We start from the raw sequence: 24906 nt of genomic DNA on the forward strand, positions 1-24906 counted from the left end.
TTAGCGAAGTCCATTACCTCACACTTCTCTGCATTGAACCTCATCAGCGACCTATCCACCCATTCCACCAACTTGTTAATGTCCTGCTGAAGTTCCACTCTGTACTCCTCACACTACAAAAATCTAAGCCCATGATCTGACCGTTCAAAATTATTTGACCCACCCTGAGTAAGCTCCTTTCAGAATCTCCATTTGATTTATTGCACTGTTATGCACACTCACACATTTGTATATTTAAATGCGTCATCTACTCTTCAATAGAAGAGTGAGTAACTAATCCACCTAGCCCTGCAACAATTTCTAAATGAGGCTGAAATCATCTAATTTGTTTCAGACCTTTGTAACTTACTAAGTATTAAAGTTAGTGGAAGAAATAACGAAGAAAACAACCAAGTATGTTCTTGGAGCTTTAGCAGAAAGAGACATTTACCTATACATATTCTTGAAGAAATTCTTTTGCATCCAACCATCAGTTAAGTAGAAAGGATGGTGATTATTAGCCCCTGATGAATTGTTTTCTGATTAATTATACTTGCATCACCCTGTCTGCAAATATGATTTACAGCGTCTATTACTGCACCAGTATGAAATAGATGGAAGCTATCCTTCCTGAGTGCAATTACTTCTTAATTATACAATTAAAATGTGCTTTGAAGAATAGAATCATGATTTTTTAAATGATTTCTATAAAAAAAATGAGCATCTGATACTGGTCCTTCACTGCCTACCAGACACATTTAAAAGCTAGGCCTACATTTGGTGATGTCACAACTGCAAGGATGTACTTCCCTCATATATGTGTGTGTTGACATCAAATCTTGTGACTGAAATTGCAGCTTGCATCTTGGGAAATTTATTCAAAGGAATATTAATAACATGACTGATATGAGTGAACAAAAATCAATTCCTGTTTTTAACAGGTGGTAAAAAGTGGAACTATTACAGCATCTATACAAAGAGCATTATTTGGAGGCACACATTTTTATTCATTCTTATTTGTAGATGCAACCCCTTTCAAAGATGAACGATTTTAGGTTTCATTGAGCTTATAGGTAGCTAGTCTAACTGAACCTGGCTTGGAAAGCAACAATAATGATTGCATTATGCATCAACACCACAAGGGCTCATTGCGCTCTTCAGTGGATTTTATTTAAATATAAGAACCTGGAAAAAGAGTAGGCCATTCAGCTCTGCCATTTAATCAGGTAGTGGCTGATCTGATTGTACCTCAAATCCACATTACCGCATTCCCCTGATAGCCTTTAACCCCTTTGCTTACCAAGAATCTATCACTTCTGCCTTAAAAATATTCAAAGACTCTGTTCCCACTACCTTTTCAGGAAGAAACTTCCAAAAAATCACAACCTTCTGTGAATAAAAAAATTTGCCTAATCTGTTTTAAATTGGTGACCACTTATTTTAAAACAGTGACTACTAGTTCTGGTTTCTCCTGTAATGGAAATATCCCCCCTACTTATACCCTGTCTAGATTCCACAGGATATTGAATATTTCATTTAAGTCACCTTTTACTCTTTCAAACTCCAGCAGGTACAATCCAAGACTGTCCAATGGTTTCTCATAAGGCAATCTACTCATTCCAGTTTTCGTCTGGTAAGCCTTCTCTGAACTGTTTCCAATATATTTACATCCTTCCTTAAATTAGATGACGAATTCTGTACACAATGCGTCAGATGGGTCACACCAATCCCCCATATAACTGAGCTACAACCTCCCTACCTTTGTGTTCAATTTTTCTTGCAATAGTCTGTAACATGTAATGGTGCTTTAGGGCAAGGTAACCTGTCCAAAGAAAAAGTACATTTTCCTGTGTATGTTCAGGAAGCTCAATATGGTGGAGAGATTGGGTTCAACAGCATCAGGAGGTTGTCAGAGGCCCACCAGCAACACAATAGTGGGAGAAACGCGTTGGGGATGCAGAGCGAGCTGAACGTGCACACACAACTGTTTCTGGAACTGACCCTCAAGAGTTAGTGAAAAGTTACATGTTAATGTGTACCCTCAAAACATTCACTTATTCCATGAAAAACCCCTTGACATATATTGCATTTGATGAGTCTGCTTTGCCACTGACTAAGGAGGAATATAATTAATTAGCAGAAGATTACCTTTGATAGGTCCTCAAATCTGTGGAAGTTTCACTTTACCAACCAGCTTTCCCTTGAATAGCTTTAAAATCCAAACAAACAACTCTCTGATTATTCTTTTCCTTTTTCTTTGATTCAGTCTTGGTGGTACAGTGCATAATTCGGACTTGGACTTTCACCTTGCTTTTCCAACAAAATAAAGCACTAAGCTGAAAAATTTAAGATAACTTGTCCCACATTAGTTAATTTTCTGTTCAGATAATTGTCAGCTAACTCTGTCATTACACTAGGAAACATGGAATAAAGAATTCCACCACATTTAGATTTTACAATAATTACAGTAGAAGCACATAAAATATTAAATGCTATGACTCTAACAAAATTGAAGAATCAGAATCCACAATCTTAAAGCAAAACAAGGTACTTGAACAAGGAAGGCTTCAATGAAAGAATTGAGAGACCAGTTTAAGACTGCTGTCAGTAAGAATAGGTTCATGCAGAAAATGACTAATATTTGGAATAATCCTTCAGATTACATAGTGTAAATAAATCCTCAGATTAACTCAGGATACAGATGATAACATTGTGGAAATCTAATGTTAACATGTCTCTGTGGAAGAATTCTCATTTAGTGGTCAAAAGATTATATTCCAAGCTCCGTTATGAACTTGAGCACATCATCTCAGCAGGCAATTTGGATGTACCATATTTCAATGAGATATTTCCTCAATGTTCATTCTGTTTTTACTGATAATTTATAATTGTTCATTTAAGACCAACACATCATTCATCTCATTGGCCGTGCATGCAATTTTCTGGGCACAAATTGGCTGCCACATCTACCAATATGACAATAGCTATATAAAGATAGGGAATGTACAAAATATTTGGAATGTCCTGAGAGTATGAGAAGGTGCTATGTAATTTTCTCTTTACTGGATCATAAACTAGACCTCCTTTATTAGTGATGGTATCTTTGATACTGCCGCATCTGCAATATCTGAAACAATACATACACTGTTGGGTCTAATTTCCAGTTTTGGCAACAGAGAAAATGGGCAATATTGAATCAGCTGGCCATTGTACATACTTCCTGATTAACTTCATTGGAAATGAACGTTGGAAGAGAAGAATAGCAAATGGTTAATCTGATAGCAACTGTTTAAACAATTGGCCGAAGTCGAAATTACTCCCAATGATTTTGTACCCCTCCCCAAATATGGGTGGACCCCAAAATGTGTAACAGATAAATCAGAGGGAATTAAATTTAAACCTTTGAGTAGCTGTACTAGAGTGCCCTAGAAAGTACACTTGGGGCTGATTTAGCCAGCTGTCAGTCTCTTCCAGGCTCAAGCCAGTTTGACCATAATGCTTTAGTTTTCCAAATCTAAAACACCTATCACATTTTCCTTTGCGATGTTTAAACAGTGTTAAATAGGATTGAATGCATGAATTATTCACTTGTTTGAGGATCTGCATTTTCAGGAAGTTAATACAATAGTACCTGAGGTATGAAGTGATACTTCATGCTGGAATGAGGTTAGAGACCACTTGAAAACGATCCAGTATTGTGTGAGATATTAACTACTGCTTATTTTTAAATATCTCAATGATTGAACTGGTTTCCATGAAGAGATGCTTACTAATACAGGACTTGAATATTGATGTAAAGACAGACATGCTGTCAGAGCTTGAACCCATCCGGATAAACACAAGAATGCTATATTTCAAACAATCACTACAATCTATAGTACAGGAGAAAATGTATTGCCACAGATAAAGCATGTCAATAGGATGCTACTGATTTGCTCAACTTGAAAATGTGGATCAAAGTTATTCTATAGGACAATGGTTATCCTGGACAAATCATTCACTGCGTCATGCTAACTTGTAACTTGTAAACTTTGAATTTAAGTAGTGTCCACTGTGCTCAGACTTTCATACAAAAGCAAAACATCTCAAAAATTAAAACAAAGGGTTAATTACACTGATACAATGCAGTTGCAATGGAAGTGGTATTTTTCACTCATAGGGTTACCATCATACCAAACAGATATTCTCCCTACCACACAGGTGAGAAATATCGTGTCTGAATTTCAGTGCCATATGTTCCAATGACTGACTGAATCAAACCTCATATTCCTCTGGCTGTTCCTCAAAGGCAGTGTATAGAGCATTCTCAAATAGCTCACACTTGCAAAACCCAAAACATCACTGGTTGATGTGATTTTGTAACTGGGCAGTATTTGGTGAACATTTTTGTGAGTGTTGCCAACTACACAAATACCAATTTATCAGTCAAGTTTGTAATGTGGCTCATTTGCCCCTGCCACAGGTGACCCATAGTCAAGCCAAGATTCACTCTGCAAATAAAAAGAATACATTACAGACTTGCTGCTTTTTGAATTACCCAGAAGCATAAGGAGCCTATAGTTCCCTAATGTGCTCTCAATGACCATGCCTTGCCCAATCAAAGTTGAGTTGGCAACCGATCAGCATCCCTTTCCATCTGCACCATAGTCTGTTGTAATTATTTGAAATTTGGCATTCTTGTCTTTATCCTGATGAGTGTGAGGTGAAAAGTTACAGCACAAGGCTCCACTTTTCACCAGTGTTGACTTTTACTAATAATGTTTCAGTTCTCAGAAACCTAGTGAAATTAGTGATTAAAACACTTGCTGTAAAATCATATATAGTTCCTGTTTATTTAGTGATTAATAATTTGCATCTGGTCAAATGATTTTCTATTTAATCTGGTTCGAATTATGTGTTTGGAATTAATCTGCAATGATGCATTCAGTCAGGTAAGAATGATTCACATAACTACAGCAATCGTCTTATTGAGTGGAGTTTGTTTTTGTCGCATGTGGAAGTTATTCTCTAAGATTATGTGGACCTACTGCTTACCTGGCAAAGTAAGAGTTTCTCACTTTGTAACTATACAGTTGCTGTCTATTTGGCTGCATGAAGTCCTTACCATACAATTGTACTAAACATCTCTTTATTCACCTGGATTTAAAAAAAATATTTTGCACTGAGTCCCTTTTATTCAGCAGGGTAAAAGTTAATAATTCTATATATTCTGTTGACTCATAAACTAAGGGTCACTCATCATATATTTAAATGGAGTCCCTATATACTCACAAGGATAAGGACTGTATGGATTTACCATTTATTTGGTGAAGTAATGGTTAATTCAAGAGCACTAATCTATCATACACTGTATATAGTTGGTTTACTGATTTACAAATATCTTTATGTGTTTGTACAGTCACTACACATAGGAGGCTAGTGAAGGCCTTCTTAATTCTGTAACTTCAAAATGTTCACTATTTGTTCTCAGCAAATATTATTGTTTAACTTTTGCTTTTTCTCTCTTACTTTCTCACGCGCATCCCCAATATTATTAAGAAATCTCCTAGTGAGAATCTAACTGATTGCATCAACCAGTATGTTACAAGAACTATTTTGATCTTTATGATGAGGGATCCAGTCTGTTGTACAGATTGTGCTGAACAGGTTGGGTCAGTTACATTTAGGATTCACTTCAGAGGAAAAATCAAATCAAGGCTTGTGTTTCTAATTGATAGCAGTCACTCTTGCTGGACAGAGTACATGATGGTTGGATTGGGCTCAACAGTGAAGTATGCATTAAGTTTCAATAGACTGATGATACTTTGTGAATTAATTTAACCTTGATAAATAATAACTTTGGCCATGTTCCAGAGAGCTACACTGTACCACAGTTTGCAGCTGTCAGCTCCAGGAAGGAAAGAGAGGAGGGAGATATTTGGGAAGAAATATAAAACATCACCCTCAGAATGACGTCTACCTCTGAGTGTGTTCAGTGAGATGACCTGTAGAATTTTTTTAATGTAGATGTTAGCCAGAAAAAAAAACTTATATTTATTTCTGCAGGTCCTTATTATTGGAATATGTTTAAGTTATTTTACACTATGTCATGGGAGATTGACTTTGCTGTATCTGTGAATCAAGAGTAGGCAGGATTTAATGAAGATCCTCACCTGCATTGTACAAGGGAATGAGGACATGCAGACTGAATTAAAGTAGCAGTTCAGGTTCCTCAACTGCCTCTCTTACAGTAGAAAGTCAATCAATGACTATAAACCCAGTTACAATCTGGATTATTCAATGCTTCCTTTCAGAAATTTTCAAAAACATGAATTGTTTCTTGTCTCCCCAGACCGGGAATTAAAACAGTAGGTGGAAACTCTCCATTCCCATCTGCTGGCTAATTAGAGTAACTGATTCAGACATCAGGATCTCATTAATTACAAAAAGATGGATCAAATATCTGTATTGTGGAAATAGTGAATAATTTGTGATACAAACTTAAAAAGGCCTACAGCATTTATTTGGTACAGTCTCTACGTGCGAGGGAATTTATCAAGTTTAAACGTTTCCACTCTTTAATTAGCAAAGGCATCTTCTGCCTGATTTGACAGCTTCCTCTGAGGAGTGGACCACATTTGGAACAAAACCACTCTTCACTCCTTCCCAACCCTCTTGCATCATAATGTCACCCCTTCTGACAAGTTCATAAATATCTCTTGTCAGATCGGTAAAGGCCTGTTCAACGTTGATGGAATCTCTTGCGGACGTCTCAATATATTTCATCCGGTAAGCTGCAGCAAGCTTTTCTGCCTCCTCCTTTGACACTTGCCGTTGGGTTGCCAGGTCACATTTATGGCCAACCAGCACAAAAACGATCTGGAATGGCTGGACGTGAACTTTGGCCTCTTCCAACCATTCGTGCACATTCTGGAATGACCTACGGTTAGTTATATCGAATAAGAGCAGTCCTCCCACTGAATTCCTGTAATATGCACGAGTTATGGACCTAAAAGATGGGGGAAATAGTTGAAAAGTTAGAAATAGTTAATATAATCAAAAGATCAGGTTCAATGGCACATAAAATATTTCAGCACAGTGAGTTTGAAAATCTTATTGTATGCAACCTTTGATTTGGTTGTTACAATGCCTTAGAGACATTAAGAATAAAAATAGGGATTTTACTTGACTTTATGAAAAATGAAAATGAGAACATGACATGTTGAAAAAGATCATCTCAATTTCTGCATCATCATAAGTTCTTCCCCTTGTTCAAACTCTTGGGAGAATTGATATTGCTTACTCTTCTGATGGAAAAATTGATATTTTTCCTTGACAGCCAGTAATTTTGAGTAAAAGCATCTGCAACTTCACTGTATGTAAATCAAAGCTTTCATTTTATCACCCCATTCTTTATCTAAAGTCTTTGAAACTGTGTAACTACTTGACACTTTTCTTTGGTTTTGTGCAGGATTCCTGATTCCTTGGTTGAAAATTCAGCCTATTCCTGTAACCAATCTGAGATTATAGAAGGATCTAGGTCTGAGTTGGCAATGAATGACCAAAAAGTTAAATTTGTTGGGAACCGTTTTCCAATTAACCATCGTCTGCTTTTTATTCAGACAGAACAAGCGGCAGGAAGACCAGGAGACATTTTGGCATTTTAAATTGACAATGATACTGAAAGTCTGGGAAATTACCTGTTTTGCAGATACAATAATGGCCACCAGGTTTCTCAGCTAGAGCTGCAGTTACACTCAGGGTTCTGAAGAAGAATCAGACCAGATTCAAATCTTTAACTCTGTTACTCTCTCCACAGATGCAACCAGAGCTGTTGAGTTTCTCTAGACTTCTTTGTCTTTGTTTCAGATTTCCAACATTGACAGTATTTTTCATTTTTTATAGACTCAGTGTTATTCCTTCCTGCCAGCCCCACTAAATATCTTCTACTATCCAACCCACCTCCTCCACCCCAAACAGAAGCCACAATCCTGAAATCAGGGATTCAACAACCCTATCCTGGGATCAGGTTAACCCCTTATCCAGGATTGTTCCTCTGACCTCAGGCTTTGATTGGATCCTCTCACCCTAAGTTCAGTGGTCATCCTCCGCCTGACCCATTTGACACCTTACCCAAACCTTAGGATTGGAACCCACCATTCCCCATCCCCATCTTGGAGATCAAAACCCGCGTAATCAACTTGGTCCTGCAGTCTCCTTCAGAGTCCTCCAAACCAACTGGAAGCCCAACCAGCTAACCACTTTATAGATGGCTAAATAGGGAACTTCTCAGTGATGAAAGTGAGGACTGCAGATGCTGGAGATTAGAGTCGAGAGTGTGGTGCTGGAAAAGGACAACAGGCCAGGCAACATTCAAGGAGCAGGAAAATCAATGTTTCAGGCAAAAGCCCTCCATCGATTTTCCTGCTCCTTGGATGCTGCCTGACCTGCTGAGCTTTTCCAGCACCACACTCTCAACTTTAACCTCTCAGTGATGTCTGTTTTACCTCTGCAGTCTGCTGAGAAACTATCATTTTTGGGTCTCCTATACACTCATAGGCCACCCTACTCTCAGTGGATCAAAAAGTGGGATGCCCATCACATTCTTCTTCTTCTTTATTGTTTCCTGGGATGCAGGTATTATGACAAGCCCAACATTTGTTGTCCGTCCCTAATTACACTTCTCGAGCAAATAAAAGTCAACCATGTTGTGTTCCTGAACAGTATTATTGTTGTAAGGCCAATGAATATAACTTAAAATACCTAATTTACAAGTGTGATAATGCTGAAAAACTGTCAAGCACTTAAAGAAACTAACAAAATAATCCTTGAAACAGTCAAGATAGGATCAATCTTCTATAATAGTCTGATGATGTAAAAAGATTGAATACACAGCCTTCCAGATAATTGTGAATGATAGGAGTCTTATGTTACTGAGCTAAACATTATTCAACACTGAAATAATGTCGAACAACAAGGCTCATGTTTTTATGCTGAAGGAAAGTTTTCCTGTCACAGGTGCTAATTACCATCTTCACATGCACATCCCTTGATGAGTCAGCCTTCCAAGATAATGGCTTCAAATTTGCTCTGAGGTGGATTAGTGAGCTATATTCCCCAATGTTCATGTCTCGTGAGGCTGGAAAACGTGCAAGACACCAACATTTAGCTTACACTGAAGCAGTTTAAGCAGGCCCCACCAGAATGTACCAAGCTGCTGTATTGGTTTGGGTCATACTTTAAGATAAATTCTATTACACCGACATTTAAATAGTCCAGAAGAGTACTAAATAAAACTGCCAAGAAATAAAATACATTAATGGCAAGAAAATAAAAGTACAAATAAATATTTTGACATGTTTTTATACACCTAGAGATATAACATGTTAGATTAGTATCTCATGAAGTGGCTGGTAATGCAGTATAGCCAACAGGTAGAGCTGTGATAATATTGATGGTGTAGTGGTAGCGTTCCCACCTTTGAGCCAGGAGGCATGGCTTCAAGTCCTGCCTGCTCCAGAGGTGTGTAGTAACATCTCTGAACAGGTTGATTAAAAATATCTTAGTGCATGTCATAGAGTCATAGAGATGTACAGCATGGAAACAGACCCTTTGGTCCAACTTGTCCATGCCAACGAGATATCCCAACTCAATCTAGTCCCACCTGCCAGCATCCGGCCCATATCCCTCCAAACCCTTCCTATTCATATATCCACCCAGATGCCTTTTAAATGTTGCAATTGTACCAGCCTCCATCACTTCCTCTGGCAGCTCATTCCATACACGTACCATCTTCTGCATGAAAGAGTTCCCCCTTAGGTCTCTTTTATATCTTTCCATTCTCACCCTAAACCTATGCCCTATAGTATTGGACTCTCCCACCACAGGGAAAAGACTTTGTCTATTTATCCTATCCATGCCCCTCATGATTTTATAAAACTCTATAAGGTCACCCCTCAGCCTCCGATGTTCCAGGGAAAACAGCCCTAACTTATTCAACCTCTCCTTATAGTTCAAATCCTCCAACCCTGGCAACATCCTTATAAATCTTTTTAAAACCTTTTCAAGTTTCACAACACTTTTCTGATAGGAAGGAGACCAGAACTGCACACAATATTCTAACAGTGGTATAACCAATGTCCAGACAGCCGCAACATGACCTCCCAACTCCTGTACTCAATACTCTGACCAATAAAAGAAAGCATACCAAATGCCTTCTTCACTATCCTACCTACCTGCGACTCCACTTTCAAGGAACTATGAACCCACACTCCAAGGTCTCTTTGTTCAGCAACACTCCCTAGGACCTTACCATTAAGTGTATAAGTTCTGCTAAGATTTGCTTTCCCAAAATGCAGCACCTCACATTTATCTGAATTAAACTTCATCTGCCACTTCTCAGCCCATTTACCCGTCTGATCAAGATCCCGTTGTAATCTGAGGTAACCTTCTTCGCTGTCCACTACACCTCCAATTTTGGTGTCATCTGCAAACTTACTAACTGTACCTCTTATGCTCACATCCAAATTATTTATATAAATGATGAAAAGTAGTGGACCCAGAACTGATCCTTGTAGCACTCCACTGGTCACAGGCCTCCAGTCTGAAAAACAACCTCCTCCACCAGCCTCTGTCTTCTACCTTTGAGCAAGTTCTGTATCTAATTGGCTAGTTCTCCCTGTATTCCATGAGATCGAACCTTGCTAATCAGTCTCCCATGGGGAACCTTGTCGAACGCCTTACTGAAGTCCATACAGATCACATCTACCGCTCTGCCCTCATCGATCCTGTTTGTTACTTCTTCAAACAACTCAATCAAGTTTGTGAGACATGATTTCCCATGCACAAAACCATGTTGACTATTCATAATTAGTCCTTGCCTTTCCAAATACATGTACACCCTGTCCCTCGGGATTCCCTCCAACAACTTGCCCACCACCGATGTCAGGCTCACTGGACTATAGTTCCTTGGTTTGTCCTTACCACCTTTCTTAAAGAGTGGCACCACGTTAGCCAACCTCCAGTCTTCCAGCACCTCACCTGTGACTATCGATGATACAAATATCTCAGTAAGAGGTCCAGCAATCACTTCTCTAGCTTCCCACAGAGTTCTCGGGTACACCTGATCAGGTCCTGGGGATTTATCCATTTTTATCCAGCACTTCCTCCTCTGTAGTGGAGACCTAAATCTCTTAGCTCTTAAGTTTATTCTTCACGGATCCAAAGCTAATGAATCCATACTTGCTGACAAAAACAGATAAAATCTGCATTGAAAGAAAATGACATCCTTAGTTTGGATGCTCTTGGGAGAGTTGGTTTGTATTTGATTGCCTAAATGGCGTCCTTCTATACTATCGGGATTCTATGATTTCAAAGCACTTCATATATAAAGAATTACTTTGAAGTGTGGTGGCAACTGTTATCATCAGCTAATTGGTTTTTGGTGACTGGAATTAAAGACAGAATCCTGGAGAATGCTTTGCCTTCCTTCAACTAATGTCAAAAAGTCCACTGGATTATGTGTTCAAGTTCTGGTATGAAACTGGAAACCACAAGACTGTGGTTTAAAAGCAAGAATTATTCATTTATTTTTTCAAAAGATGTAGACATTGCTGGCAAGGTCAAAATTTGATGTCCATCCCTGATAGCCCTTGCTAGTGGTTTGGTAGGTCATTACAGAGGGCAGCTAAGTGTCAACCAGCCTTGCTGTGGGTCTGAAGTCAATAGGTGGGCCAGACTGGCGAAGAATGGTAGATTCGCTTCCATCAATATATTAGATGGATTTTTGCAACAGTCAACTGTAGTTTGCATGGTCACTACTTCAGTGAGTAGATTTTTAAAAATAATTCCAGGTTTATTAATTGAATTTAAGTTCCACTAGCTGCTACGGTGGGATTCAAACACTGTCGCCAGTACATATCCCTGTCCAGTGACACTATCATTACACTGCCATCACCCTGAGAAGCTGGTACCCTTGAGAAACTGGTAGTGAGCCATCTTCTTGAACCACTGCAGTCCATTAGATGTAGATTTACCTGTAGCACTGCTAGAACAGGAATTACAGAATTCCAACAACTGTAAAGGAACAATAATATCATTATGAATGAGAGGGGAACAAGAAAATCACAGGAATACTTGGAAATAAAGGTACTGGTTCTCCATTTTGAATTATACATGACAAGTCAGACTAGCATCTCTCAATCACGATTTAAATTTTTTTTCTGGGAATTCAGAATACTGTGTGTGGGGTTGAGGTGATGACACCTGGAAGAGGAGATGGTGTTCCCAAGCATCTAGTGTCTGTGTCCCTTGACATAGTACAGACTGTGAGTTTGGGTCGTACTGTCAAAGGTACCTTGGTGATTTGCGACAGCGCTGCCACTGTATATCAGTCATGAAGGAAGTAAACATGTAAGGTGGTGGATGGCAGACAATCAAGTGAACTGATCTGACCCAGATGGGGCTGGGCTTCTTCAGTATGGCTGAAGCTGCACTCATTCAACTCTGTATGGAGTATTTCATCACATTCCTGACTTGTGCCTTGCAAATGGTGAGTTACTTGTAATTTTAAAAAATGATCTGCACCAGATATGGGCATTATTGTCAAATTCACAGATGATGAGAAACTTGGCAAAATCTTAGAAAGTGGTGAAGATAGTTATAAGTTTCACAATAACATCGACAGAGCAGTACAAAGGGCAGCAGGATGGCAGATGGAGTTCCATACAGAGAAGGGTGAAGTGCAGACTGATGATAATCCATATGTGGCATGATTTTGTAGATGAACAAAAAGGCTTTGATGTCCAATTTTACAAATCCTTAAAAAACAGCAGGACAAACTGATAACATGTTTAAAAGTAGGATTACTAGGGATTATAAATAGTGGGATGCTGGAATATTGTGGACAGTTCTGGACACCACATTCAAGAAAGGTGAAAAGGTAGTAGAAAGGATACAGAGGCAGTTTACCCATGGTAATACAGAAATGGGGATTCAGTAATGAAGAGAGATTGGAAAAGTTAAAACTGCTTTCATAAAGACAGAGACAGGCTGCCTGCCTCTCCCTGTGCAGTAATAGGTAATGCATTCCACAAAGACTGGCAGCCTGCAACTGAGTATGAAAGACCTGTTGCACTGAGAAAGTTAGGTGAACAACACAGAGGCGGGTAATCTGTAAATCAGTGCTGAAATCAGAAAGTGTGTGTTAATTATTTAGAAACTTTCAAGTAACTAGTGAAGTGCATGAGCAATAAAAAAAGTAAACTAAGATCCATAAGATGCGTGCATTTTCCTGAAGGCAAAGCGAACCTAGCAGAAGCATGCAAATCGTAGTTTTTCCTGAGCTCGAAAGTAGAGTGTAGCTTGTGGGATAAGGATATTCATGATGATGTGGTGAGGCTGATGCTATGTTGTGTGGATACTGACTTGTGTGGGTGACAGTTCGCAGAGGATGGTGGCCATGGAGCATGCAGCAACTTTGTTGTGGAGGAGCATCTGTTCAATGATCGGCTTAAGCATTGGGTGAACTGCAGCCACAAGGTACCTGCTCTGATTTACATGTCAGGAATCGGTGCTTCTAGTTTCTCAACAAACCAGAGGAGGATTGGAAGTAGCATAAAACTAAGGCAGGTTAGGGTGTTAGTGAATTGCAATTGCATTGGAATAAGATAGCTGCCACTTAATGGTGTGACTCTGAATTCACCACTTACTGCTTTCGGGGAAAACTGGGAAAACTTCTCACACATTGTTTTTCCATCTTGACACCCCATTACTCAAACCATACTAAAGAGGGAAAAAATTCTGCCCATTGAAATACACTGGCACATCTGGCTGGTCCAGAAACTTATACAAGTGCAACCATTAGAATACAATTAGCTGCATAAAGGAGGCAAATATTTTTTCAAGCATTCGGAAGCCTGAAAATAGTTTTAAAAATATGTCAGTCTATCCAAAGACTCTATGGCTCCTAAGCAAAAAAAAATTATAAACATGACAGAAAAACCAAACTACAGCCATGAAATGGAATCTATGGGCATATGGTGTATATCTGAGCTGATCATGTGAACTTGTCATTACATAGAGGGGGTACACTGAGGAGTTATCCTGTTTGGTAATCCAAGGCACTCTCCACAGAAAACAGAATTGTACACTTTGACAGATAGCAGTGGACAGGAACATGGTTATATACACCTGCAGGACAAAGAACAAATGAAGGAGAGGAAAGTGCATTTATTGATATCACAGTGTTATCTGAGATGGAGATAATGGGTCAGATTTGAACATGCCAATTGTTGATAGAGATGTCCCTATGATGGTTGGCTGCAATTGCCCTTGCTGTAAATAGCATAACTCTGCAGGTGGCTCTCAGCAATGGAAGGCAGCTGTCCTTGGTAATTAGAAGGAGGCTATATCAAGGTCTCAAAATACGGTCTGGTACTGACTGATCTCCCTTTCTTGTCTTTAAATCATCTTTCACCATCTCAACCACAAAATTCTGTTTTTGAGACACTTAATAAATAACGTTAAGTAATCAGTAAAATGACCTACAAATAACACAGCTGAAAATATATTGCAAGAATTCCAAAAAAAAATACAAAGCCCATGCCAGTTTACGATTTCTTTCACCCATTGCAGCACTGCTTTCATTCCAAGTGGATGCACAAAATAGAGGAAACTTGGAACAAATCCATAGAATTGTGCTCAAATGTTCAGAGAGACATAGTGGTTTTATAAGACTGACATATAAAATGAATCCCAATACTCTTTCAAACACAAAGCAGGAACTGCCTCTTGCAGGAAATTTTCACAGAGCTTGCTCAACTCTGCAATTCTCCAACAACAAGTGCACCTGCTACCCACTGCGGAATCTACGCCCACAGGTTCGGCAATGTGGTCATTGCATAGAGGCATAAGCATAATACCACTATTTGTCCGACAGTGTGTGTGACTGTCATCCAAAGAGCTGACCTTGCGCTATAATTCAAGGTCAATACTTCTGCACATCATTGCAGATCTATGGGTGCTAAATATATGTGTGCCGGAACAGCATCAAGCTCAAGAGGGCAAGTTGTCTGATGTCTCAATTATTGAAAGGATGCTAGTCACTTTAAGGCTGTACTGCTACTGCTAAAAGAAAGCACCTTATGGTTGGAATATGGTCAATAGGAAATAGGGCACCATGTAAAATACAGTTCTCAAACTCCTACTTTAGAAAGTGTGGCCAGAATTGTGGTCCTTATCACAAATTAACATGGATGAATATTGCAGGAAGACTTAGTGATATTTCAGTATAATTTCATGTATGCATACATCATGGAGGCAATGCACAGGAAACTTGCAGATTTCAAGACTTGCCAAGACAGGAATCATTACTTTGCCTCACATGCATCTCACAGAGCTTCACTTTAAGCTTGTTACTGCAACACAGAAGAAAATTGACTAGAATTCTGACAACAGTTCAAATACTTCCCAAGTGTACAGATATACCCTCCTCTTTTGCTGTGCATTTTATCTCATTGTCATGACAATGCATTTGTACCAAGGTCCATTAATTAGTTAATAAGCAAGCAGAAATTCCATCTTCACTACATATTCAGCAGCTTATGTAAGATATAAACCTGGCTGTATACCTGAATGATACACTTCCAACTTTCTCATTTCAACATGTCACTATTCAGCCTACTTATGAACCTGGAATCATTGGGTATCGGGGGCCAAGTGGTTGGAGTCATTTCTGGAACACAGGAAGATGGTTGTGGTTGCTGGAGGTCAGTCATCTCGGCTCCAGGACATTTTTAATGGAGTCCCTCAGGGTCATCTCTTAGGTACAACTATTTAATTAGCTGCTTCATCATAGGGTCAGAAGTGGGTATGTTCGCTGGTGAATGAACAATGTTCAACCCCATTTGTGACTCCTCAGATACTGATATCCAGGCTTGGGCTGATGAGTGGCAAGTAAGTATTTGCACCACACATTTAGGCGAAGTGGGTACTGCAGATGCTGGAGATCAGAGTCAAGGTTAGAATGGTGCTGGAAAAGCACAGCAGGTCAGGCAGCATCCAAGGAGCAGGAAAATTGATGTTTCAGCCATTCCTGATGAAGGGCTTTTGCCCGAAATGTTGATTTTCCTGCTCTTCGGATGCTGCCTGACCTGCTATGCTTTTCCAGCACCACTCTAATCTTGCACCACACAATTGCCAGACCATGATCATTTCCAATAAGGGCAATCTAATCACTGTCCCTTGACATTCAATGGGGTTACTGTCACTAAATTCCCCCACTATCAACATTCTTGGGATTACCATGGTCCAGAAAGTTAACTGGGCTAGCCACATAAATTCAACGACTACAAGAGTAGGTCAGAGGCTAGGAATCCTGCGGTGAGTAACTCACCTCTTGACTTCCCAAGTGAGTAACTCACCTCTTGACTTGTCTACCATCTCCAAGGCACAAGTCAGAAGTGTGATGGAATGCTTCCCACATGCCTGGATAGATGTAGCGTCAATACTCAGGAAGCTTGATATCATCCAGCACAAAGCAGTTGCTTGATTGGCACCACATTGACAAACACCCATTCCGTCCTCCACTGACAGTCAGTAGCAGCTGTGTGTACTAGCTACAAAATTCACTGCAGAAATTCACCAAAAATCCTTAACATTGTTCAAACTCAAGACCAATTCCATTTAGAAGGTCAAGGACAGTAGTGACATGGAAACATGACCACTTGCAAGTTCCCCTCTAAGCCATTCACCATCCTGACTTGGAAATATATCTCCATTCCTTCAATATCGCAGCGTCAAAATCGTGGCTTTGTGAGTCTACTTACTGCACATGAGACTCCTAAAGATTGTAGTATAGGAGGTAAATCACTCACTCCAAGCTGGTGTATTAATTTTTGGTGTTAACTGTATTCTCTTAATCTCTCCAATTATTTATTTAGTCACTGACGTTCATTCACTCTCAAGGCCTGAATTAGCTTTAACATTCACTATCTTGCAGACTATCTTATGTGCACCACTGCAGTATATATTCTTCTTATGATCCTACAGTTGCCTTTTATAAGAAGACAATAATAAAGTTTGCTGGCCCACCACTTATAGCAAATACGGGTCTCTTTGGAATTCATTCAATATAAAATCAAAATCCATGCTGAACCTTGCAACCCAAGTAAGGTCTAGATAAAAGGGCAAATTTAGTAGAAGGATAGGCTCTTTTTTTCTTTCTGTTCTTACTTGCACTTTTCCACATTTTGCACAATTAATAGTTGGGTTTGCATTGTTGACATTTTTTTTCCTGATAATGCTTTCTTTCATTATCGGCTGACACTACAGTGCTGAGCATGGGAATTGCACTTGGCTCTCTGAACATGTTCCATAATGTAGGTAAAAATAAGGAGTTCATGAGAAACAAACACTGCAGGCAAAATTACACTTGAGGTGCTTTATTATTACTTCACTATAGAATCATACAGTATAGAAAAGGCCTTCAGCCCATCAAGTCTGCACTGCAAAAAATATACTACTGCCTGCACTAATCTCATTTTCCCACACTAGGCCCAACTGCACTTAATGTAACTCCATGGGAATCTAAGTGTGTTGGAGGAAGTCAAATTTTACCACATCTGCTTCACAGTGCACTCTGTCCTAGAGCTGCACCATCTGCTTAGGATGATATGTGTATAACATCTGGAATGGGCATGTTCTTTCTATATCAGTGAAAGCTACCATAGCAAACAGCTTTCTTCCTATTGGATCCTTCCAAGGCACCCTGAAGAACATTAGTCATATCAGGCAGTATGCAGGGTCTACATACACTAAGAAGGGGATAAAATACCAGATATGGAACGGGAAGCTAAAATTAATGGAAGGAACCTATTTAATGTGTTAAAAATAATGTGAGAGCATATTGCAAGTTAGGACTGAAAAATCTCCGGGAATTGACATTTTCCATCTGAGGGCATCAGATGAATTAAGTGAGGAAATTTCCATTAATCATATAGAGTCATAGAGATGTACAGCACGGAAACAGACCCTTTGATCCAACTCATCCATATCCCAACCCAATCTGGTCCCATTTGCCAGCACTTGGCCCTGTCCCTCCAAACCCTTCCTATTCATATACCAATCCAGATGCCTTTTAAATGCTGTATTTGTACCAGCCTCCCCCACTTCCTCTGGCAGCTCATTCCATACTTCCACATCCTCTGCATGAAAAAATTGCCCCTTAGGTCCCTGTTAAATTTTTCCCCTCTCACCCTAAACCTATACACACTAGTTCTGGACTCCCCACCCAAGGAAAAGTCCTTGTCTATTTACCTTATCCATGCCCTTCATGATTTTATAAACCTCAATAAGGTCATCTCTCAGGCACTGACATGGAGAAGGAGGAGGAATTATGCAATGCCATAGCCCACTTTGTCATTTAAAATTGATTACCTCAGCTCAATTTTCCTGACCTATCCTTAAATTTTGTGATTCCTTGAGACTCCAAAAATCGATTGAACACAGCCTCAAATGCAAACAATGACTGATCATGTACCACTCTCTAGGTGGAGAATTCCAAAGACTGATAAGCCTCTGACTGAAGAAATTGCACCTCAATTCATTCCTAAATGGCTGACCCCTGAGCCTGAACTTTTGCTCCCTTCTTTTAGCCTCTTCAACCCTGGAAGACAGTCTCTCCACATCAAGTCCTCTCAGAACCCTAAATGATTCAACCAGATCACGTTTCTTGTAAACCAAAAAATATAGCCCCAGTTGACTCAATCTCTCCTCACGGATAACTCTCCATTGCAGAAATCAATCTAGTAAAACTTTGTTGCATCCACATCAAAGGCAAGTATATCCTTACTTAGGTATGGAGATCAGAAGTGTACAATGAAGATATGGGCTGACCAAAGCTGTCTACTATTGCAGCAAGATTTCCCTACTCTTGTCCTCCAGTTCTTTGTGATAAAGACAAACATACCATTTTGTTTTCTATTTGCTTGTGTACCTGTATATTAACTTGCTGTTTTGTATACAAGTATACCCAAATCCATCTGTACATTTAATATTAAAGAGTTTCATACCATGTAAAAAATACACTATTTTTCCAACCAGACCAAATCTCCCCACATTGTACTCTGTTCGAATCTTTGCGCAGAATCTTAACACCATGCAGAGGCAGCCTTGGAAGCATGACAGAGGAGAACTTGGGGACACTGCACTTTCAATTGTCTATCTGACCCATTCCCATCACTGAGTGATTTTGCCACTCTTGAGTCTCCAGTTCTGCAAACCCCCTTTGATTTAAGATGCTCCATAAACCTGTTTCATGAAGGAGACTTTTCTTACCTTGCCTGATATCTCCTTAATTGGCCGTATTTATTATTTGGTGAATACTTTGGCCATTTAACTATTCTGCTGTTTCATAAGTCATTACTTAGTATTTATTTCTTTTCTATTCATTTACAGGATGAGTTTGTCACTGGCTAAGCCAGCATTCATTGCACAGAGGGCAACTGAGAGTCAACCACAATGCAGACCATACCAGGCAAGAACAGCAGCTTCCTTCCCTGAAGGACCAGGTGGATTTTTCCTGAAAATCAATAGTGGATTCATCATCCCACCCTGACAATGTTTTTTTACAACGTCTACCAATGGGGAGAACATACAGAAGCCTGAACATATGCTCCAGCAGGTTTCGAAACAGTTTCTACCCTACTGTTATTAGAATACTGAATGGACTCACAAAACCTTAACATTCGCCTGTACTTTTTTTTTGTTTTTGCCGCTGTCTACCTATTATTTCCTTATCCATGCTACTTAACTCTGTGATCTGCCTGTATTGCTGGCAAGACAAAGCTTTTCACTGTGCCTTGGTACACGTGACAATAAATTCAATTCAAATTTTAACTAAATTCAAATTCCACTATCTGCTCTGGCATTACCTGACGTTTCTGGATTAACAGTCCAGTGATTAAAGCACTAGGCCATCACCTCCCTGATTTTTCTTTTTGTGTTTTTATTCAGCCCCCAGCTCTCCTTTTTCTCCATGCTTGATTTCCTGTGTAAAGACAATATGTCTTGGGACTTTCCTGGATGGTTCAGTAAGCTTTTTAAAGATGCATTCAGCCAGTGTCCTGAGTAATCTGCACTATTCTCCAGCTAAAAACTACTACTGTTTCTAAAATTATTGACCATTCAGTTTAATTTACAGTTATCCCAAAATGGAAGATATACATCAATTCAAAAATAGGGGTAATGACCTTCAAAGATAATGCTCCACAATTAATACTATACAGATATTTTCATCGACACGATTCTTCCATTGTCAGAGCATTTCAGAAACCACAATATTTAATGATCTGGATTTTTTTATTTGGCCACAAAAGCCTCAATGTTGCTTATAACCAAACAATCCTTGTAAGGTATTAGTCAACAAAGTATTAATGTGCTTGGATTTACTAATACTTCTCAGTCACTGGGTTTAATATTCAGAGCAGCACACCACACACATTTTGTGTGCAGTTCTCCCTTTCCATGATATTGAAGATAGAAGAAGTGAGTTAATGGCTCTAGATCTCACTGACTATTAGATTATTTACAGTGTGGAAACAGGCTCTTCAACCCAACAAGTCCACACCGAACCTCCGAAGAGCAACCCACCCAGACCCATTCCCCTACATTTACCCCTTCACCTAACACTACGGGCAATTTAGCATGGCCAATTCACCTAACCTGCACATCTTTGGACTGTGGGAGGAAACCGGACCATCCGGAGGAAACCCACGCAGACACGAGGAGAATATGCAAATTCCACACAGACAGTTGCCTGAGGTGGTTAGCACTGCTGCCTCACAGCACCAGGGTCCCAAGTTCGATTCCAGCCTCAGGTGACTGTCTGTGTGGAGTTTGCACATTCTCCCCGTGTCTGCGTGGGTCTCCTCCGGGTACTCCAGTTTCCTCCCACAGTCCAAAGATGTGTAGGTCAGGTGAATTGGCCATGCTAAATTGCCCGTAGTGTTAGGTACATTAGTCAGAGGGAAATGGGTCTGGGTGGGTTACTCTTCAGACGATTGGTGTGGACTTGTTGGGCCGAAGGGCCTGTTTCCACACTGTAGGCAATCTAATCTAATCTCTTTGCTAACTGTCATTATTTATATCATGGTCTACTTTCTGCAATGATAACAACAAATTCTTTTGGATGGCTGATTTTGTATCAGATAATGGTTCTGAAAGATTGATGTAGGAGATTGCATTAAGCTCCATCCAGTGTGATGACTCCATAAGGATCTGAGCAGGGAAAGACAGAACAGCTTAGGATCTTGTGCAGACCTATATCATAGGTCTCCACATAATCATAGGAACAATATCTTTCTCATTAATGCACCATGGACCTGATTGCTAGCATGCGATATACTACACCTTGTTTAAGACTAGAGTAGCTTCTTGTTCAGATTCACGTGGTGGTAGCAAACTATCCTCATCAAGCTGGTAATGGTTAGCACTGCAACACATACAACAGTTGACAATAGCTATCAAAAAGTAAGGCTGTGGATCTTGGGAATATGTCAAGGAATGCTGCAAGCATGTCGATATTTGAAAGGGATGTTGGAATTGTGTGAATATTTGTAACCAATGCTGGTAATATATCAATGTAGAAACACAGACAGATAGGAGCAGCAGTATGCTACTGGGCTCATCAAGCTTGCTCTGCAATTAACATGATCCTCTATCTCAATGTCATACTCTCATACTCTTCCCATACTCCTTGACGCCTTTGGTGTCTATAGTTCCATCTTTCACAGTGACTTGGCTTCCACAGCCAAATGTGGTACAGAATTCGACTTGGTGGTTTGCTAACACTGATTGAATCTTGTTTCCTAATCTCAGTTCTAAATGACCTATTCCAAATACTGAGACCGTGACACATTGCTCTGCATCTCCCCCTCCCCCACCAAGGCTGGGCAAACAACAATCCTATCATCTCAGGAATCAGAAAATCCTTGTAGCCTGGCAACGCTTTCAGGGTGCTGTTGACATGACAATGTCAGCAGAGGTGCCGGGAATGCGACAATATTTGCCAGGCATGCTGCAAATATGCAACACCGTCAGAGAATGGGGAATGTGTCAATATTTGCAGGGGTGCTGGGAATGTGTTAAAATTTGCAGGGGTGTTACAGTGAGGTGTAAATTCTTTGCACAGGGTTCTGGGATCCCTTCAATATTTGGAGGGATTCCTCACACACACGAAAAAGAATTGAGTTGGATAATCTCTGCTCTGATTTCAGTGAGAGAGTGAATGGAAATGTTTACAGCAAACTCCATTTGTGGCATCCTGGGAGTGGAAACAACTTATGATATCACACAAAGGGCCTTCTGCACAAAATGTCTGCTTGCATCAATTTGAACACACAAAACAGAAGAAGGCAGAACAATTACATATTTCCATGTATATTGATTTGCCCCTTTAGAACACAAGATTATGGCCTGATATAATTCCTGTTACGGCTTTCCTCAGATGTATTAGACATTGAGACTTACCTGAATCGCTCCTGACCAGCTGTGTCCCAAATCTGCAACTTAATCCGTTTTCCTGGCTCAATCTCTACCAACCTCGAGAAGAAGTCCACGCCAACCGTGGGGTCTGACACTTGGGCAAACCTTCCCTCGGTGAAACGACGGATCAGGCATGACTTTCCTACCGTGGAGTCCCCAATGACTATCAACCTGAACTGATAGACCCAAATAGCCTCCATCTCCTCAGGTGTTGTGATAACCTCTTGCCAAATGGATAAATATTGTGGCCCAAGAGTAGCAAGTCTTTCAGCAGTGTCCTAGTGTGCCCAACTTATTGAAGTTGGTTACCCATCTGCCAGGTAGCTGGCACACAGACAAAATCAGAAATCTCTGGCCTGTTCTGAGTCTGGGGGAAGGAGCGAGGATCGCACCGAGTCCTATATTTATAAGCAGGTTACCATGATGGGCCTTTCAAAAAGCAGCATTTGCAGACACAAAAGGATGTGTCAGTCCAAGGATCAGTGCATTCCTTCCTCAGTGTCCTCACATCGCCAGAATATCCTCGTTTGGAGAAGCTCCCCGCATTCACAAACGGCCAGGACCCTCGGTGGTAGACTTGTGTTTCTCGCTGCTGCTAATATTAACGTATCCGCAGGCAGACGTGGAGGATTCCCAGGCTTGCTGCTCTCACTGAATCACACCTCGGATGGTCCTCATGCAGTCTCCATCTTTAAATCTTGCTCCATATCGACCAGGAGAAAGACATTCATGCAAAAGCGAGCTGTCAGAATCATCAGGGCTGAAGGAGGGAGGAAGACGGGAGCAGTTCAGTCACATTCAGATAATATGAAACATTAGCTGGACCCTGCCTCGGGCCCGCCTCGAAAGCAAGAATCGGCGATAAGCTGACAGACAGAACTAGCTGGGCTTAAAACCTGGCCAAAATCCCAGGTTCCAAAGAATGGCTATTTGTTCCAGCCAAGGTCGCTGCCATCGCCCCCTCAGACAGGGAGAACAGGGCTTCTTTGAAGAAACAAAAAAATTAATTGCAATTACAACACTTCTGTAAACTAAACATTAAACATCATTTCACGGTGTTTTTTTTTATCGATACGGTTGAATATACATTAAACAGATTGCAGGCTAGCAACAAAATCGATTTTGCAAAGATAATTGTACATTTTAATATAAATACTAATGTTTAATGTAAGCTTACTCTCGGTTGTAATGGAAGCGATACCGGCAGCGTTTCTTCACTCCGGGAGCTGCAGAGAGAGAGAGAAAGAGAGCAAAAAAAAACACACAACGCTTTCAAATATCAAACAATTAAATGGCGAACAGGCCGAAAGCCGAGACTCCCGAGACTGAGATGGTGGCAGCCAGGGATGGGTGGAAGATAACTGCTTCGATTTCCCCGGGGATAGGTTTGCAGCCTCTCCTCCCTCTCCCGCTCACTGACACAGGAATCACAACCTGTTTTCAGCAGGTTGCAGCTCTGGGCGAAAGCTGATGAAATCACTGCAACATCAGCACCATCGACAACACAGTCCGCCTCCTCCTATCCTGCAACGACTAGCTCATTGCAACCAGGGTGTGCAATTGCACCGTGCATGTATTTACCAAGCAATGGTCTACATGCTCATTTCAAATAGAATAGGTATGGTTTTGAGAACAATTTAATAAGCATCATCAGTTAAGAAAATTTGAGTTTATAAAATCAGATTTTCCACAGAGTACAAATACTCAATCATATTTCTGTGGGAGAAAGTGAGCACTGCAGATTCTGGAGATCAGACTCCAGAGAATGGTGCTGTAAAAGTACAGCAGGTCCAGCAGCATCCGAGGAGCAGGAGAATCGACGTTTCGGGCATATGATGAAGGGCTTATGCCCGAAACGTCAATTCTCAGATGCCGCCTGATCAGCTGTGCTTTTTTTGGAACGGTGGCTCAGTGTTTGGCACTGCTGCCTCACAGCACCAGGAAGCTGGGTTCGATTCCAGCCTCGATTGACTGCCTGTGTGGGGTTTGCACATTCTCCCTGTGTCTGCGTGGGTTTCCTCCGGGTGTTCTGGTTTCCTCCCACAATCCAAAGATGTGCAGGTTAGGTGAATTGGCCATGCTAAATTGCCCATAGTGTTAGGTACATTAGTCAGGGGTAAATGTAAGGGAATGGGCCTGGATGGGTTACTCTTTGGAGGGTCCGTGTGGGCTTGTTGAGTTGAAGGGCCTGTTTCCATACTGTAGGGGATCTAATCTAATAATATTTCTGTGTGAATAATCCATACATATAGATAAATATGTTTTATTCTTTACAAGATATTCAGTTAATGTCTCAGCTGAGAACATTGAATACATGAGTGTGGTGAAATTTCATACTTGACACACCTATCTGCATTTTCTCTTTCAAAAATTAACATAAAGGATTGCAGCATTTCCAAAATAGAC

General features: G+C 40.3%; 1 protein-coding gene across 2 annotated transcripts; it reads right to left on the minus strand.

Moving 5' to 3' along the window:
• Positions 1-830: 830 nt before the first annotated feature.
• Positions 831-24038, minus strand: LOC140495927 (ras-related protein Rab-39B). Of its 2 annotated transcripts, none has more exons than XM_072595232.1 (3): positions 23678-24038; positions 22486-23260; positions 831-6967 (listed from the first exon to the last, which is right to left on the minus strand). In XM_072595232.1, the coding sequence occupies exons 2-3, from the start codon at positions 22698-22700 to the stop codon at positions 6541-6543; spliced, it is 642 nt and encodes a 213-aa protein (XP_072451333.1). In that variant the 5' UTR covers positions 22701-23260; positions 23678-24038; the 3' UTR covers positions 831-6540. The 2 variants fall into 2 exon arrangements, with proteins under 2 accessions (XP_072451333.1, XP_072451332.1); XM_072595231.1 differs by having other exon boundaries at positions 22486-23484.
• Between the last annotated feature and the right edge of the window lie 868 nt (positions 24039-24906).

Source organism: Chiloscyllium punctatum, chromosome 25 (assembly GCF_047496795.1).
Source record: "Chiloscyllium punctatum isolate Juve2018m chromosome 25, sChiPun1.3, whole genome shotgun sequence".
In the NCBI taxonomy this organism is placed as follows: Eukaryota; Metazoa; Chordata; class Chondrichthyes; order Orectolobiformes; family Hemiscylliidae; genus Chiloscyllium; species Chiloscyllium punctatum.

Excerpts from the sequence above, each read along its gene's own strand:
- LOC140495927 (XM_072595232.1), bottom strand. The coding sequence starts at position 22,700 with ATGGAGGCTATTTGGGTCTATCAGTTCAGGTTGATAGTCATTGGGGAC. Across the intron at positions 6,968-22,485 it reads GCTGGTCAGGAGCGATTCAG|GTCCATAACTCGTGCATATT; the intron begins GTAAGTCTCAAT and ends CCCATCTTTTAG.